We start from the raw sequence: 15526 nt of genomic DNA, 5'->3' as shown, positions 1-15526 counted from the left end.
TGATGAAGACACTCATTAGCCAGGAAGGTGTCAAAACTCTGCTTTTGGAGGAAGGGCAACTTATACCCATTTTCCTCAAGTAAGGGTCTTAACCACTGAGGCTCATGTACACTTAGACTCACTTATTTCCCCCTTGGAAAAAAGTGGTGAACTGACAGGAGGGACTTCGGTCCTAACTAACGTAGTTGTGAGCCATACAAGAGACTGTACAATTGTGCTACCTTCTTCCCATGGAGACCTCTCAGCAGAAGAGGGCGGAGCTGTCTGCCTAGGTGCACACCTACCTGGAACTGAGACAAGGCTAAAGGAACTGCAGAAGAACCTTCATGGGCCCATTCCCCTTTAACTTCAAGTCAGGGCAGACGTTCATCTGCCAATCTCAGGGAAGAGCCTGTTTTATTAAGCGTGGCAACCCGAAACATATCACATTTTAAGGAGAAATCAACACATATTTGCTGGCAAAGTGGGGGACCAAGGAGGGATGAGAGTAAGTCTCTAAAAAAGAAAGGCACAGCACCCAGGTTCTTATTGTTGATTTTAATGCCACGTGAGGGTACTGAGGCTCCATGTACCAAAGCACTCACAGATAAGTAATGAAAGAACACAGGAAGTGCTTTACTGTGCACACAAACCCAACACCATACAGAAGGAAGACAATGAGCCCAGGTGACCTCCCACACTCCAGACTCATCACTGCACCCAGGCTTTGTTCCCAACTCCTCTAACCCCCTGCCACCCCACCCTTCCCCCAATTAACATATGTATACATATATGTTTATTCCAGAAAGTGCTTCTCCTACCCCAGTTCCCAATACTCCAGCTTCTGATGGATTAAAGCCTCCCTCTTAAGGATCATGAGGCAGGCACCACCTTCATGAAGAGCCCCAGCAAAATGGTCCCCAAGAAAGCTTAATCACTTATATCAGACTCAAATACAGACAGGAGGTGTGCAGAAGGATGATGTTTGAAATTCTAACCTGGATCAAACTGCTCGGTGTGCGTAGTTTTTGTTCTGTTCTTGTTGTGTATCTGAAGCCTCTTTCAGGTTCCAGCTTACACCAAGATCACACACTGAGGCTCACCCCACTTTGTGGTTTGCAAAAGTCCGTTTCCTACTCCTCCAATGAGCAACTCAGAACAGCAAGATTGTACCACCTGATTAGCCTGAGGCTCAGACAGTTCCCAGAATATCCTAAGCTCCGGGAAGAAAGAATAGAAGCTTTCAGAGCACAACTGACTGCTTTCCAAACGCTAAGCACAGGACAGCCTGGTGAACTAGCCAGAGGTAGAAAAAGGATGGTGACGATCCCTCTATTTCTTCTATTTAGAGCACTGCCCAAAGAATTCCTCCACTGGGATGACGTAATGTGGTTCACTGTGGTTTTGTTCCCGTCTTTTTTGTTGCCATTAAGTATTTTATTGAATTTTGTTATGGCCCCCATTATACCATACAGTCCTGTCTCCTAAAACTTCCACCTTCCCAACCAGTGAGCATGGCACCTGGGAGAGAAGGTGCCCAAAGTCAAAAGGGAAGCTCCAGAGGCAGCACTTTGACACATCACTAACCAGGGCCTGTCCCACGGCAGGATGAATCTAGTCCATTGTCAGGGTGAGAGGCATTTACTGACATTATGCACAAGAATTCTATAAAAATATACCTTCCTTCGATCAGAGAGAAGCATTCAACCCTTCTTACACTCTGGGCCTGGCCATTTAGAGTTAAAAAGGGACCCAACTGGGAGAAGTCACTTTCTCAGAGACAACCTTTACTTGGAGGCCATCACCACAAACCACCAATTCCAAGAGCACTGTTCAGGCTGGCCTTGGCCTCTTATCAGAGAATGGCCAAACTGGGCCACTGAATGCGTTCACTCCATTTAAAAAGAGCTCTAAGTTGGATGCCAGTGTCCTGGCTCTTTCTGGTCTACTGGCCTAGAACCCGGTCTCCGCACAATGGCACAGAGCACACGACCTTGAGGACATCGCAGAGGGAAAGAGAAATGGGTGTCTCTAATGAGAGGCACGGGGACAGCGTCCCTGTAGCCCCAAGCAAGTCTTCCAGGGCCCGTTTTTAGCAAACCTGCGTTTGAGCATACCAGCTGCTTCGGGTCTTGCATGTACAGACGCTAAATGACCAAGCACTGTGATGCGCTGTGCTGGGGGTGGGAAAGAGGAGGGGTCAAGCCCGGGTTACTGAAAGCGATGGGCTTAATTATCTGCTCTCTACTCACATTGACTTCCTCCTAAATAGCTTGCCTCGGTGTCTGTCAAGAAATCAACGTGGTTGAACCACAGCGTGTATTAGGCAGTAACACCAATCAGAGCAACTTAAACCAAAGGCAAGAGGCATGTTGTTGAGCTGAACTCCAAGCAGGGACATCAGCTCCAGAAACGTGACGATCCATTGTGGATGAGAACAATAGAAAGAATACATATCTCGGAACCAAGGAGACTGACCACTTTCCTCTTAGATCTCCGTCTGTATCTCTGCTCCACTCATGTAAGAATAGGATATAAGAGTGTAAAGCCATGCCATGGCTCTCTGTTCCCACACAGGGGCCAGGAGGTCATTGCCTCAGGGAGGAATTCAGCCAAGGGTCCAGGGCTTGGCCTTCTCAGAAGGAGGCAGATGTTTTCGGCTCCCTCTTGCCCTACATCACCAATCTGGTCTTGTAAGACTTGAGATCAGTGAGGCTGTCCTCACCAGCTTTTCACATATAACAAAATCTCCCTACAAGAACACCCCAAAACAGCCAAGTACAATCACGAGTACAGAGAGAAGCCCTTATTGCAGCACAGAAATGCTACACTCCAAATACTGGTGCTGCAAAGTCTTCCTTTAGGAGATGCAGGTCCATACCCTGACTAGCTGCCCCAGGCTGCACACAGAGCGAGAAGGAAACGCAGTGGGAGCAGAACCTCGTGGATCTTTTTCTCTCTCTGAAATGTGGGGAGTAAAACATCACGGAGGTTTGCTGCTGTCTTCCTACAGCCCCTGGGACAGCAGTGCCTCTCACCCAGCCCTTCCGTTTTTTCTCTAGGACAGATACTCTCCGAGAAGGAGAATGTCAGTGGGATAAAGCAAGGTTTAAAAAAGAGAGGGTTCCACCTGAAACTAATACAAAATAATATTGAATGTAAACTGTAATTGGAAAAAAGAAAAATAGTCAAAGGGATGTAAAGAACAGCATAGGGCATATAGTCAATAATGTAATCACTGATGTCAGATGGGTGCTTTGTAAGGTAGGTAAGTGTCTAACCACTATGCTGTACACCTGAAATTAATATAATAAAATATGTCAACCGTAATTAAAACATAAAAAATATTTTTTTTAAAGAGGGGGCTCCCATCAAAGGGTTCACCACAAACTGGATCCTGACAGATGAAATGGCAGCCCAAGAGGTATTCGGAGCCTCCAGAAAAGGATGTGACATCTCAAAGATAACAGATGTAGACACCTTGCCTGCTTGACTTAGAGAATCTTCAAAAGGCGCCCCTCAAATTTATAATCCAGCCCTGTGAGAAGATAACCCTGCAAGCAAGGAAGGTTGGTGGAAGATAGAAGCCAAGGCCCAAAGCAGGGCTGTAAACATTGTGCTTTTCTAAGGCCAACCCGGTGCATAGTTTTGGTAACTATGGTTACATCTCCAAAAAGTGGTGAATACATTTTGAAAGGAAACAGTCTTTTCACATCTTCAAACAAAGTAGGGGACTCTTCTTGGGGAAGGAGGGAGAGAAGGTGCTCCTTCTTCAGCCAGAGACTGTGGAGTGGCTGTCTGGATAAAATCCCCCATCATGTTCTATGTCCACACCTATACACTGAGCACAAGGAAGGAACACCTGCACAGGGCTGAGGAAGTGATTGTGCCTATTTTATTTTGGTAATGTGGCTCTAAAAACGGCAGAAACTCTCTTGCAAAGTCAAGAAAGTAACAAAACCTCTCTGGACTTCCTGGCCAAGCCCAAGCTAGCCAGACCCATTGGCCTCAGGTAAAGACTGCCCTGCCTGGAGGAGAGGCCAGGTAAGTTCAGGTACCAGGATCCTGTGGGCCACAAGCCCTGAGCCTGACCCCAAGAAATAGCAGGGGAGACTAGAGCTGCACCTCCGTCCACTTGGAGCTGTGCCTCCGGGCTCAGTCCTCACCTCAGCAGGTTCCGGGGCAGTCAGGAGCCCTTCCAGGGATCTGACTCCCAGATCCACTAAGGGGAATGGACACCCTCCCTGAAGGGGCTCTATTCCCTACCAGGACTACTCACCACCACGTGATCTTGAACTCATAGATGGGGCGCTTGCAGTAGTAGTGGTTGATGAGGTGTTTGTCACACACCCCAATGCACTGGTGGTCCACGACAAGGCCCTGGGCTCTCAGGTCTGTGACCAGGCAGTGCAGCAGGTCATAAACATCAGCCACAGCCTCCCAGGGCCCAAAAGACACATCCACTTCACAGTGGTGCTCAAATAGCTGCCCATCACTCTCGCTCCGTTCAAAGCGCAGAGAGTTGAGAAGTGGACACTCATAGGGGGTGATGGGCATCTCCTCCTTGAAGACACAGACCTTGAGCTTGGCAAAGCGGGCCTTCCGCTGGACTGCGCGTAGCCGGGCAATCTCCACAATCCGCTCCAAATGGTCTATGGGGATGAATACAGCAGCCATCACTGGGACGGGGCTTAACAGGTAGGGAGTGGGGCAAGGCAGTGGGAGGGCACAGAGAGCCCCAGTGATGGCAGGATCCAAGTCGGAAGAGACAGATTCCTGGGGAAGAGAGTCTTTGGGCCTATGCAGGACACCAAGGTAAAGAGGGATCATGGCTCTCCACTGCAAAAGGAAGTCAAGGGGATGGGATGAGGACCATCCTTTTGAAATGTGGTTTGATGACAGTCACAGGCAAGGTGACCCCCCCCCCCCAACCTGTATCTTCCCAGTGGGACCAAGAAAGAGTGTTGGATTCTCTCGTGTCTCAAGTAATACACGTGAACCTTGTTCTGGTGGCGAGCTAGGCACTGCCAGATGCCTTGCAACCCTCCTTCCCCATGTACCCTGGCTGTCCCAGGACCTGACCCCTCACCTTTGTAATAGGGCATGAGTCCCAGAAATGCCTGGCGCACTTTCTCCCCCTTCAGTGGCTGCATGTTCTCCAGCTGCTCCAGGAGGGGCCCGATGGCATAGAACTGGGCCTCTTTGTACACAGCCCGCACACGTTCCCGGGGCGGCAGGTCCCCAGAGCGCAGGAAATTCAGCACATCTCTGAGCAGGAAGGAAAGAGGGTTGGTGAGGAGCTGATGGAACTGGGCAGTGCCACATAGTGGTTAGGGCACAGAATCTAGAACCAGACCGCCAGCTGTGTAACCTTGGGTATGTGAACTTAACCTTTCTGTGCCTTGATTTTCTCATCTGTAAAATGGGGGAAAATAAGAAAACTACTCCATAATATTATAGGATTAAATGAGTTAGTATATAAAAAGTGCTTAGAAAATACCTGGCTCGGAGTAAGTCCTCAGTAAGTATTAATAGTTCTTACTAGCAGTATCATTATTATAATTACAATTATTATTATTAGGTATATATAGGAATAATGGAAAGGTTACTAGTCTCTTAATATACACAGTTGGGCAAAAGTAGGCTTACATTTGTGAGTACACAAAACACAATTTATTTTCCTATTGTTATTCTTATATTATTTTCCATACGGACAACTGTAAACCTACTTTTGCCCATACAATCATTTACCCATTCTTTTGTTGATGGACATTGAGTAGTTTCCAATTGGGGCTCTTAGGAGCAAAGCTACGATGAACATTCCTGCATATAAGACGTGCTGTGAACACATGCACCAATTTCTCTTGGGTAGATGTTGGAAGTAGAATTGTTCAGTCATAGTGCATGTTTAACAAAGTGACTGTAGCATTTTACATTCCCACTAGCAATGTAGAAAAGTTCGTCTTCTACATATCCTTGCCATTAGTATTATTCTGTGGCTATATGGAGAAGGTCAAATGCTTAAACCTAACATCCTGGTTCCAGGAACTCAGAGGGAAGGGGGGAGGGGGAGATGGAAAGAGATTAACCAAAGAACTTATATGCAAATATTCATAACCTATGGACACAGACAATAGTGTGGTAGGCCTGGGTGTGGGAGGGTAGAGGGGAGTCAATGGGAGGGTGACATCTGTAATACTTTCAACAATAAAGAGAAATTTTTAAAAATCACATACTGCATTTTCTTAAAAATTTAGTTATTTTAATTCTCTTTTCAAATTCTTTTTTTAATATATATTTTTATTAATTTCAGAGAGGAAGGGAGAGAAACATCAATGATGAGAGAGAATCATTGATCGGCTGCCTCTTGCAGGCCCCCCTACTGGGGATCGAGTCCACAACCCAGGAATGTGCCCTTGACCGGAACCAAACCCAGGACCCTTTAGTCCGCAGGCCAATGTTCTATCCACTGAGCCAAATCAGCTAGGGCTCTTTTCAAATTGTTTAGTGCTAAGAGTAATCCCATCCATCACTGGACGGTGTGGCATGGGCTTTTCTGTAAAGATATGTGAGTAAATTCCATGATTAAGCTGTCACCCCTCTAGTTAGTCTATGACTATAATGCAACACCAGCTAACACTCAAATATTAATCCGTGTCAGCTACTATTATGTGTTATCCCACTGAATCCTTTCAATAATATTATTATGGGATAAGTGCCATCTTATGTCCATTTTATAAATGAGGAAAAAAGTGGGGGTTCAAAGACGTTAAGGAACAACCTTGCTCAAGGGGCCACAATTAGCCAGAAGCTCAGATGCAGAAACGGCTGACTCCAAGTCCACACCCACAGTGGTCCAGACTGTAATCCAAAGTGCTCTTCATTGATCACAATGGGAAACTGTCCCAAGTGGGGGCCCAAGCAGTCTCCGTGGCAGGTGCTAGGGGTGTGTGAGCTACACCAGCAGAGAAATTTACCCCAGCAACTGCCCTAAATTCCTATTTTACTTTATCTGAGTCTTTTTTTAAAATTGATTTTACAGAGAGAGAGAAACATCAATTTGATGTTTCACTTATTTATGCATTAATTGGTTGCTTCTTGTATGTGCCCTGACCGGGGATTAAACCTGCAACCTTGTTGTATCGGGAAGATGCTCTAACCAATTGAGCTACCCTGCCAGGACACTTCATCTGAGTCTTTCTTTTTTTTTTTTAAATATATTTTATTGATTTTTTACAGAGAGGAAGGGAGAGGGATAGAGAGTTAGAAATATCGATGAGAGAGAAACATCAATCAGCCGCCTTCTGCACACCCCCAACTGGGGATGTGCCCACAACCAAGGTACATGCCCTTGACCGGAATCGAACCTGGGACCCTTCAGATCGCAGGCCGACGCTCTATCCACTGAGCCAAACCGGTTAGGGCCATCTGAGTCTTTCAACAACTTCATCTGCTGCTGATGAATCATAGGCCACTGGAGCCTAGCGGTCTGAGGATAAATGCCACAACATCCTACTTTTCTGCCCAACACCCTTGCCTGCTCTGTCATTCTCCAGCTAAAGCCAAATCCTATTCCCCTCCCCACGACCCCTCCTAACACTGGTCCTCCAGGATCTTAAGCAAACCTTGGTAAGCTCTGAAAAACATATCCCTAGGGCAAGGCCCAGCCACGAGTGTTGTGGGAGCTGCCAGCTGGGGCCAGCGCTTTCCTCCCCCAAACAGCCTGCAAACAAAAACCTTTTTATAGCTCTGCCCAGCAATGTGACACTTTGTTTTCTCAGCACTGGAGGCTGCGGACAACCCGACGGAGAAACCCATATGCTTCAGAGCAAGTTATCTGACCAGAGTCTCCTTTCTGAGGAGGAAAATGACCTTCTCCCCATGTGGGAAATGCTACTTGGAGGCCATCACAGGTGCAGTGATTGAGAGTTTCTGCCTCCCTGGTCGTTTTGTCCAAGGTCAAGGACCACGCTCGTTCTTCGGTCATCTCCAAAGTTAGACTGAAGGGGAAAGAGCTTCAGCCATACACTCTGAATGGACCAGGCCAGGGGTCACACCAAGGCTCTCTATTTAATCCACATGACAGGCCTGCGGGGCTGCTATAACTGTTTCTCATTTCACCAACAAGGAAACTGAAAAAAGTCTTTAAATGGTTTATGTGTAAGGTTGTCAGAAGTCCTTTTTTGGGAAAGACTATTTTTTGAGAGTCTGTGCTTCCCTGTTTTAGTGTTAAAATGACAGTAATAATTGAAGGTTCTTTTGTTTTTTGGAAACTTTTCTGGGCAACATTGAAGGATGGCAACCCTTTGTTGGCCCTTCCCACACCTTTCCTGTTTATTTGTTTTAAACTTCTACGCCCAGCTGGTGTAGCTCAGCAGTTGAGCATTGACCCAGGAGGCAAGAGGTTACCAGTTCGATTCCTGGTCAGGGCACATGCCTGGGTTGTGATCCCCTGTGGGAAGCCTGCGGGAGGCAGCCGATCGATGATGTTTCTCTCTCATCGATGTTTCTATCGCTCTATCCTTCTCCCGTCTTCTCTCTCTAAAAAAATCAATAAAAACATTTTTTTTTTAATCTATTGAAAGAAGTCAGGGAACTACTGTCACACAACCTGCTTCCTCCCTAAGGGCAACGCTGACCCCCGGAATCTGATCTGAGGGTATTCTCCAAAAAGCTGTTTTGGAGCTCCCCACCTCTAGGTGGGATCACACCTATTCCTTTCCACAAGATGACAACTCCACAGTCTTACATGACGTAGGATAGAAGCAGGTGCATCACAACCAGCCAGTGTGGGTTACCTGAGATTTCTCCAGCTGTCCTTGTCTCCTCTGGAAAAGAAACTAAAAATTTTGATCCATTTTAATAGACACATTTATTAAATTCTGTCCATATGTTCTCTCCTAGGTTCTACGGAAGATACTAAAGCCCCATGCCCACCCAGGCCCCTCATTTGCTAGGACCACAAAGATGATCGTAGAGGGAGAAACATACCCGAAGTGCGTGCCGTCCCGGTCAATGAAGTACCGGCCCTCAGCATCGGTGGGGATGTAATGCCGCCCACTGAACATGGCTGCCAGCATGGTGTCTTCGTAGCGCCGCAGGGTGGACAGGCGTGTGGTGAAGTGAGCCCCTCCGATGTTAAGGGGAACAACCTCAGGAAACTGAAAAAAAAAAAAAAAAAAAAACCCACACAAAACAGCTGCATGTTCAGCCAGGCGAGAAAAATGACAGCCGGGCTGCTCTGTCTGCAGTCTTCTTGGGTCTGATCAAAGCCTCACCATTCACTCAGTCACCCCAAACCAAAACCCAGGAGTCTTCCTGAAACACTCCCCTCTCCTCCCTTTCCCCGCACGCACCAGTTGCCAAGCCCTATCCATCCTCCTGACAACTCCTAAATCAGGTCCCTCCACCCCAATCCTATTGTTTCTGCTCTAGAGTTCAAAGCCTTCATTGTCCTCCATTCACTTCCCAAATTTACCATTTTTGTACCCGTGCTCATGCTGTCTTTTCTGTCCAAAATGCTCTTACCAATCCATGTTTCTCTCTCATCAATGTTTCTAACTCTCTATCTCTCTCCCTTCCTCTCTGTAAAAAATCAATAAAATATATTAAAAAAAAAAAACAACAAAAAAAATGCTTTTACCGCTATCCCTTTGCCCATCTAGCAGCTGCGATTGCCCCACATGGTGGTGTACACTGTTCACTGCAGGTGCCTGGATGAGAGTAATCTGCTAGCCCAGATGTGTGTTCTTTTTCCAATTCACACCCAGGCACCATATAGGTTAGCAGCAGCCACTCATTCTAAGAGCTTCTATTCAAGTTCTACTTGGTGAGCATTTCTGCTCTATTGTCCCTTGCCAGCTCACAAGACAGTTAACCAAACACTCCTTCCATTGTTGCCTTCACTGTATGGCGCATTCTTCTCCATTACAGTGCCTAGCACACTACATTGGTGATTTATTTTCTTCTGGCGGCCCACTCTTCTAGACCCCAAGCTCCTGAGGCAGGAACAGTATCTTGTTCCCAATCGTGAGGCCGCCCACAGCAGGGCTTGTGGATGTCTGTCGAATAATTCCTTCTCCATCTGTAGTGTGAGATGAGTCCCAGTCCAGCTAAGGTTTTGGAGGCAAGGACAGGGTGAAGAACAGGGAATGATGGGATAGCGTTGTCCTGAGAAGCTCTAGGTCAGTGATGGCAAACCTATGACACACGAACTCATTTTTTTTTTTGGTTGATTTTTCTTTGTTAAATGGCATTTAAATATATAAAATAAATATCAAAAATATAATTCTTTGTTTTACTATGGTTGCAAATATAAAAAAATTTCTATATGTGACACGGCACCAGAGTTAAGTTAGGGTTTTTCAAAGTGCTGACACACCGAGCTCAAAAGGTTCGCCATCACTGCTCTAGGTTCTCCCTAAAATGCTTGGGATGTTTTCTGTTCTTTTTCTTTTTTGATATCTTTCACTGCTCATGATGTTGAAAGAAACAAGGGCAGTTCTCTCTAATTTTCCAACTCTCCTCTTCCAGATTAACATTTTGTCCCAGTGCATACTTTTCAATATTACGACATCTCTCAGGCTCCAGTGAAAGTCTATGTATATTTATTTAGTAAGTCCTTTTCCCCAGCTTTCAAATTCTTTGTGAGTAAGCAGGGTAAATATACATTAAATAAAAGTTACCCAGAGCCTTGCGCAGTGCCTGTCTCACAGTAAACACCCGAATATGCACTGAACGGGTGAATGAAAAAGTATCGACAATTCCATGTATATATGCAGTTACACTTCTGCACCCAAAGGACAGGAAATGCCTTCTACTCATTCTATAGCTCCTCTAAAGCTGTTCTAGGTGCATAGCAAGGACTCAAATAATCTATGTGCATACCAAAGATATCTCATACCAATCCAAGTGTTTGCTCCATATTAGAGAGGAAAAGACTGAGGCAGAGAGGAGAAAGCAACCAAAAAACAGTTTTAGATCTCCCATGGAGCCATGTACTCTGTGGGGGCGCTGGCCCTGCAGTCTTGGCCTCCAGTCTCTGAGTCCTGTACTCTTTCCTCCAAACCACATGGACCCCCAATGACAATGCACACAAAAACAGTACCACCGTGTCTCTAGATCAGTGGTTCTCAACCTTCCTAATGCCGCGACCCTTTAATACAGTTCCTCATGTTGTGGTGACCACCAACCATAAAATTATTTTCGTTGCTACTTCATAACTGTAATTTTGCTACTGTAAACAATATGTAATTATATATGTGTTTTCCGATGGTCTTAGGCGACCCCTGTGAAAGGGTCGTTGGACCCCCAAAGGGGTCGCGACCCACAGGTTAAGAACCGCTGCTCTAATGGCTCCTTTTTCCCAACTGCAAAGAGGACTTCTAGAATTTTGCTCATTTTCACAAGGGCCCCCTGATGTTAACGCTATGGACTTGTAGCCCCCAAATAACACTGTCTGGTTCCCCAAAGCCTCACCTAGCCCAGCCCAGCCCCTCTGGGGCGCTGACCATCCTCCAGGTTCCACACATCACATTCTCCCACATCTGACACTCCCTCAGCTCCTCCTCCTTTCTAGTCTCTCTCTTCAGGGCCCTGCAGTGCCAACCTCTCCTACTCTTCCCTCTTCCTACGGGTCATTCCAGGTGTTACTATGATACTGTCATTCACACGAAGGCCAGGGGAAGCCACTGGGCACCACAGCACGGCAGCTGGTGAGGGAAAGCCAGGGAGCTGTTGGATGAGGGTGGACACACCAACCACTGGCCTGCTTTCTACCTGCACACAGTGCTTTACTCCACTGTCAGGGCAGCCGGACACGGGGTTTGGGGGACCACCAAGGCCTCTTGGATTTTCTCGGAGGCACGATCATCTCTTGGGGCTCCCAGGTCCCCTTTGCACGGACTAAATCAACCTGCCTGGCAGTGAATACTGGAAGGAGGGGTTCGGGGACAGGTGACCTCTGTGGCAGGGAAGACACACCTGGTGCATTTTACAGGCGGGGGAGGGGACAGCCCCTCTGGAGCCGCCCTCAGCCCGACCCGGGATCCCCGAACCCAGCGGGCTGACACCCCAAGGTCAGCTCTGCCCAGCACCTGCGGATCCATCCCCCTGCGCTCCTCCCCCAACCCCCTCCGTGCAGGTACCTCCTGGGGTAGCAGGGGCAGCGCGTGCCCCGCCTGCGTGGCCGTCGGGGTGGCCGGCTCCAGAAAGTCGTCCTCGGCGTCGGAGCTGGACATGGCACCGTCCGGGCGACGGCTGTCTGGCTCCCGCCCCGTGACTACCACCATCCCTCTGGCTCTGGGTAGTGGGCGCGGCTTCGGGCAGGCGGGCAACGGACCCGGCGGCGCTAGCGGGGAGCAGCGCCTGGCATGACGCGAGGCCGCCGACGACGAGCGGGGTGGGGCGGAGAGCGCGGCGCGGGGGGCTGGGGCCGCCGCTCCCTCAGCCTGCGGACCGGGCAGCGGGCCACCGCGGGGACCACCAGCTGGGCGCCTGACGCTACCGCCTCCCGCTACTGGCCGGGCCCCGCTGGCCCCGCCCCTGATTGGCAGGAAGCTTGCCCAGTCCTAGGGCAGGGAGAGCGGTCAGCCCGCGCCTGAGTGGCTACTGGGGCCGGCCGGCTTGTCTGTCCTGCTCTGATTGGCCCTCTGACCTGCGGACACGCCTTCTCTCCATCACTGGTCCCCCAAGCAGCGGGAGGCACCGCCTCTGAGTGGGGGCACCACCTCGGAGTGGGCCTAATGGTTGGCTCAGCGGGTGGCTCCGGGGTCGCCGTGTAGAAACCTTATTTTCTTTCATCTGTCCTTTTATTTTTATGTTTTCCCTTTGACTCAAATTGGCCTCACAGCGCCCTGACTCACCTCCCTCTCACTTGCTGGATCATTCAGCGCTTCGGCCTGTTGACCACAGAGAAAGGGTTTTGGTCAAACTAGAGATAACATCTAGGCCTTCGCTGTTTCGGCGCCAGAACAGCCCACCCAGGGAATCCTTGCAAAACAAGACGAATCAAGGCCATGGCTGACATCAAGACCAGCTGCAATGATCAATTACCCGCTGCCCTCGCCTGACCCATCAGTAGAGACCACGACCCTGACCCTGACCCTGACCGTGACCCTAACTTAACTCCCTTCATCATGGATTAATGACTTTTCCCCTATGTAACCGCCCACTAAAAGCCACAGGGGAGCCAGTGTTTTAAGCGTTAGCTATCTGTGACTCCGGGCATGGTGCCATCTCCTTCATAAATCTTCACTTTCGTGGCTGCAAACTCCTGTTTGTGTCTTATTGGGCTTTGATGCGCACAGGCAAATGGACCCCTTCCGTCTGGTAACACCAAAATGGGGGCAGCGCCTAGTAACTTGAGAGGCAGAAGGGCTCAAGAGGTAGTCTTTCGTCTGCTTCCAGGGTCCTGGGTCCTGTGTCCCCTCAGGTGTGGAAGTTAGGGGAACCCGGGGTAGGAGGGGGTGGCTCACTTCAATAGAGGTGGGGTGGGAGGAAACAGCTGAGGTTACTGAGGTTGTAAGACACAGAGGGTTCCTGTTCTTCCTGATTGCAGGAGTCCAAAAAAGAAAACTCAAAATAGGGGCAACTGAGTTCAATTAAAAATGACAAGTGAGTATCCACCTTCTCCCTGCCAGTTCCATCTGGACACACAGATGGAGACAGGTCCTACACAAAGAAGCTCAGGCTGGTGGGGTGGGGTCCAGCCTTTTCCACATCTGTTTGCAGCCTTGGATGCTGTGTTCGCTGGTACAGCTGGGTCAGCTCAGGGATGCTCCTAGGGACCAAGGTTTCAGCTCTCTCAAACCATTTTTACACCCAGTTCCTCATCTGATTCTCACATTACTGTGACAGAAAAGGAAGATGAGGCCCAGAGGATTAGATCAGCATCTGGGAGGTTAGTAATGAGCTAGAGGCACAGCACTTCCTCTGTTGGACCCATCACACTCCCAGCTGTAGGTGTCTCCTAGGCTAGTGTTTTCTCCAACTTCAGTTGCATCAAAATCGCTGAAGGGGACCTTGTTAAAATATAGATTCCCAGCCCCACTTCCAGCGAATCTGGTTTGGTAGGTCTGGGAGGTAGCCCTTGAATTTGCAGTCCTAACAAACCGATAGGTAACTCTGACGCTGCAGGCCTTTGAATCACACTTTGAGCAGCACCACTCTGGCCCTCAGAGGCCTTCTATCTATCACTACCATTCCAGCCTTTCTCGGAAATATCTATAACAACAACAAAAATCTATGACAAAAATTGCTTTTCATCCTACGACAATTAGGATGTCTCCGCTGTAACAGAAACCTCAACCAACAGTGACTTAATTAATAAAAGAATTATATTATCTTGCATAACAAAAAGTCTGAGTAGATATTGGGTTGGTTCATTAAGTAACTTAACAAGGCGTTACCTGGACCAGCCTCCTTCCATTTACCCACCCTGCCAGATGGCCTCTCCTTCCCTAGGAATCCATATGAGAAAACCATAAAACTAAGGGCTGGCAAGGAGACATTTATTCCGACACCTTAAATCAGAGTTGTATCCAGAAAATGAGAAGGAAACCCAGAGATTCAGGAGATGGGAAAGTCCATGTGCAGTTAGTTGTAGGTTGCTGAATGTGTTGGAGTTTTCATTTCCATTTCTGCCAGAATTTCCTTCAGGAATGTAGTTCCCCAGTTGGTGTGTTTACACAGTAGGGAGAAACCCAAGGTCGGCAGCCTGGAATGAGGACTTGCTGAGTGAGTAGGAAAGGGCTGGAGCAGGCTTCCTGGGAAAGCAGGGCAGTTTGCTGGCAGCTGCTATCGCCACCTCCCAGTGGAATGACTTCCAGGCTAGTTCACATGAGGCCTGAAGGGAAAGTCAGTGAGCCTTTGAGGGAGGGATGCCCACGCAGAGGTGGGGGATGCTCTCTGAATACAGGCAGTTATAACTCTGGGATTACTTTTCCAAGAGTCAACTGAACAAATAGTTCTACAGGCATCAAGCCCTGAGATTCATAAACTGGATTCTATTTCCAATGCCTTCTCAAAGAAAAGAACTTTTGAATGTGACAAATCTCCAAAGTACCAATTCAGCTACTGAATTTTCTCTCTTGATTTTAATGTATTGAATAAATAATTTAACAATAAAGGAAATGAAAGTAGGAACAAAAGCATGTATTTTCTTTTCCACATTATCTTCTTTTAGTTTTAATTTTTATCTAAGTATTTTATTTTATTTTTTTTAAATATATTTTATTGATTTTTTACAGAGAGGAAGGGAGAGGGATAGAGAGTCAGAAACATCGATGAGAGAAAAACATCGATCGGCTGCCTCCTGCACACCCCCCACTGGGGATGTGCCCGCAACCAAGGCACATGCCCTTGACTGGAATCGAACCTGGGACCCTGGAGTCCGCAGGCCGACGCTCTATCCACTGAGCCAAACCAGTCAGGGCCTAAGTATTTTAGACATATAAACAATTATGGATATGATACATGAAAACCCATGTACTCAGAAACTGGGGAGACTTCCGGTCAAGATAGCTGAGTGGATAAATGTTGCGCCTAC

At 48.0% G+C, this 15526-nt stretch overlaps 1 protein-coding gene across 1 annotated transcript; it reads right to left on the bottom strand.

Annotated features, from left to right (window-relative positions):
- Positions 1–522: 522 nt before the first annotated feature.
- KCTD7 (potassium channel tetramerization domain containing 7) lies at positions 523–12518 on the bottom strand. Its single transcript, XM_059693381.1, has 4 exons — positions 12126–12518; positions 8971–9140; positions 5069–5247; positions 523–4631 (listed from the first exon to the last, which is right to left on the bottom strand). The coding sequence occupies exons 1-4, from the start codon at positions 12267–12269 to the stop codon at positions 4255–4257; spliced, it is 870 nt and encodes a 289-aa protein (XP_059549364.1). The 5' UTR covers positions 12270–12518; the 3' UTR covers positions 523–4254.
- Between the last annotated feature and the right edge of the window lie 3008 nt (positions 12519–15526).

Source organism: Myotis daubentonii, chromosome 4 (genome assembly GCF_963259705.1).
Source record: "Myotis daubentonii chromosome 4, mMyoDau2.1, whole genome shotgun sequence".
NCBI classification, from domain to species: Eukaryota; Metazoa; Chordata; class Mammalia; order Chiroptera; family Vespertilionidae; genus Myotis; species Myotis daubentonii.
Note: the sequence above shows the minus strand (reverse complement) of the source record. Positions and strands in the feature narration are given on the sequence as shown.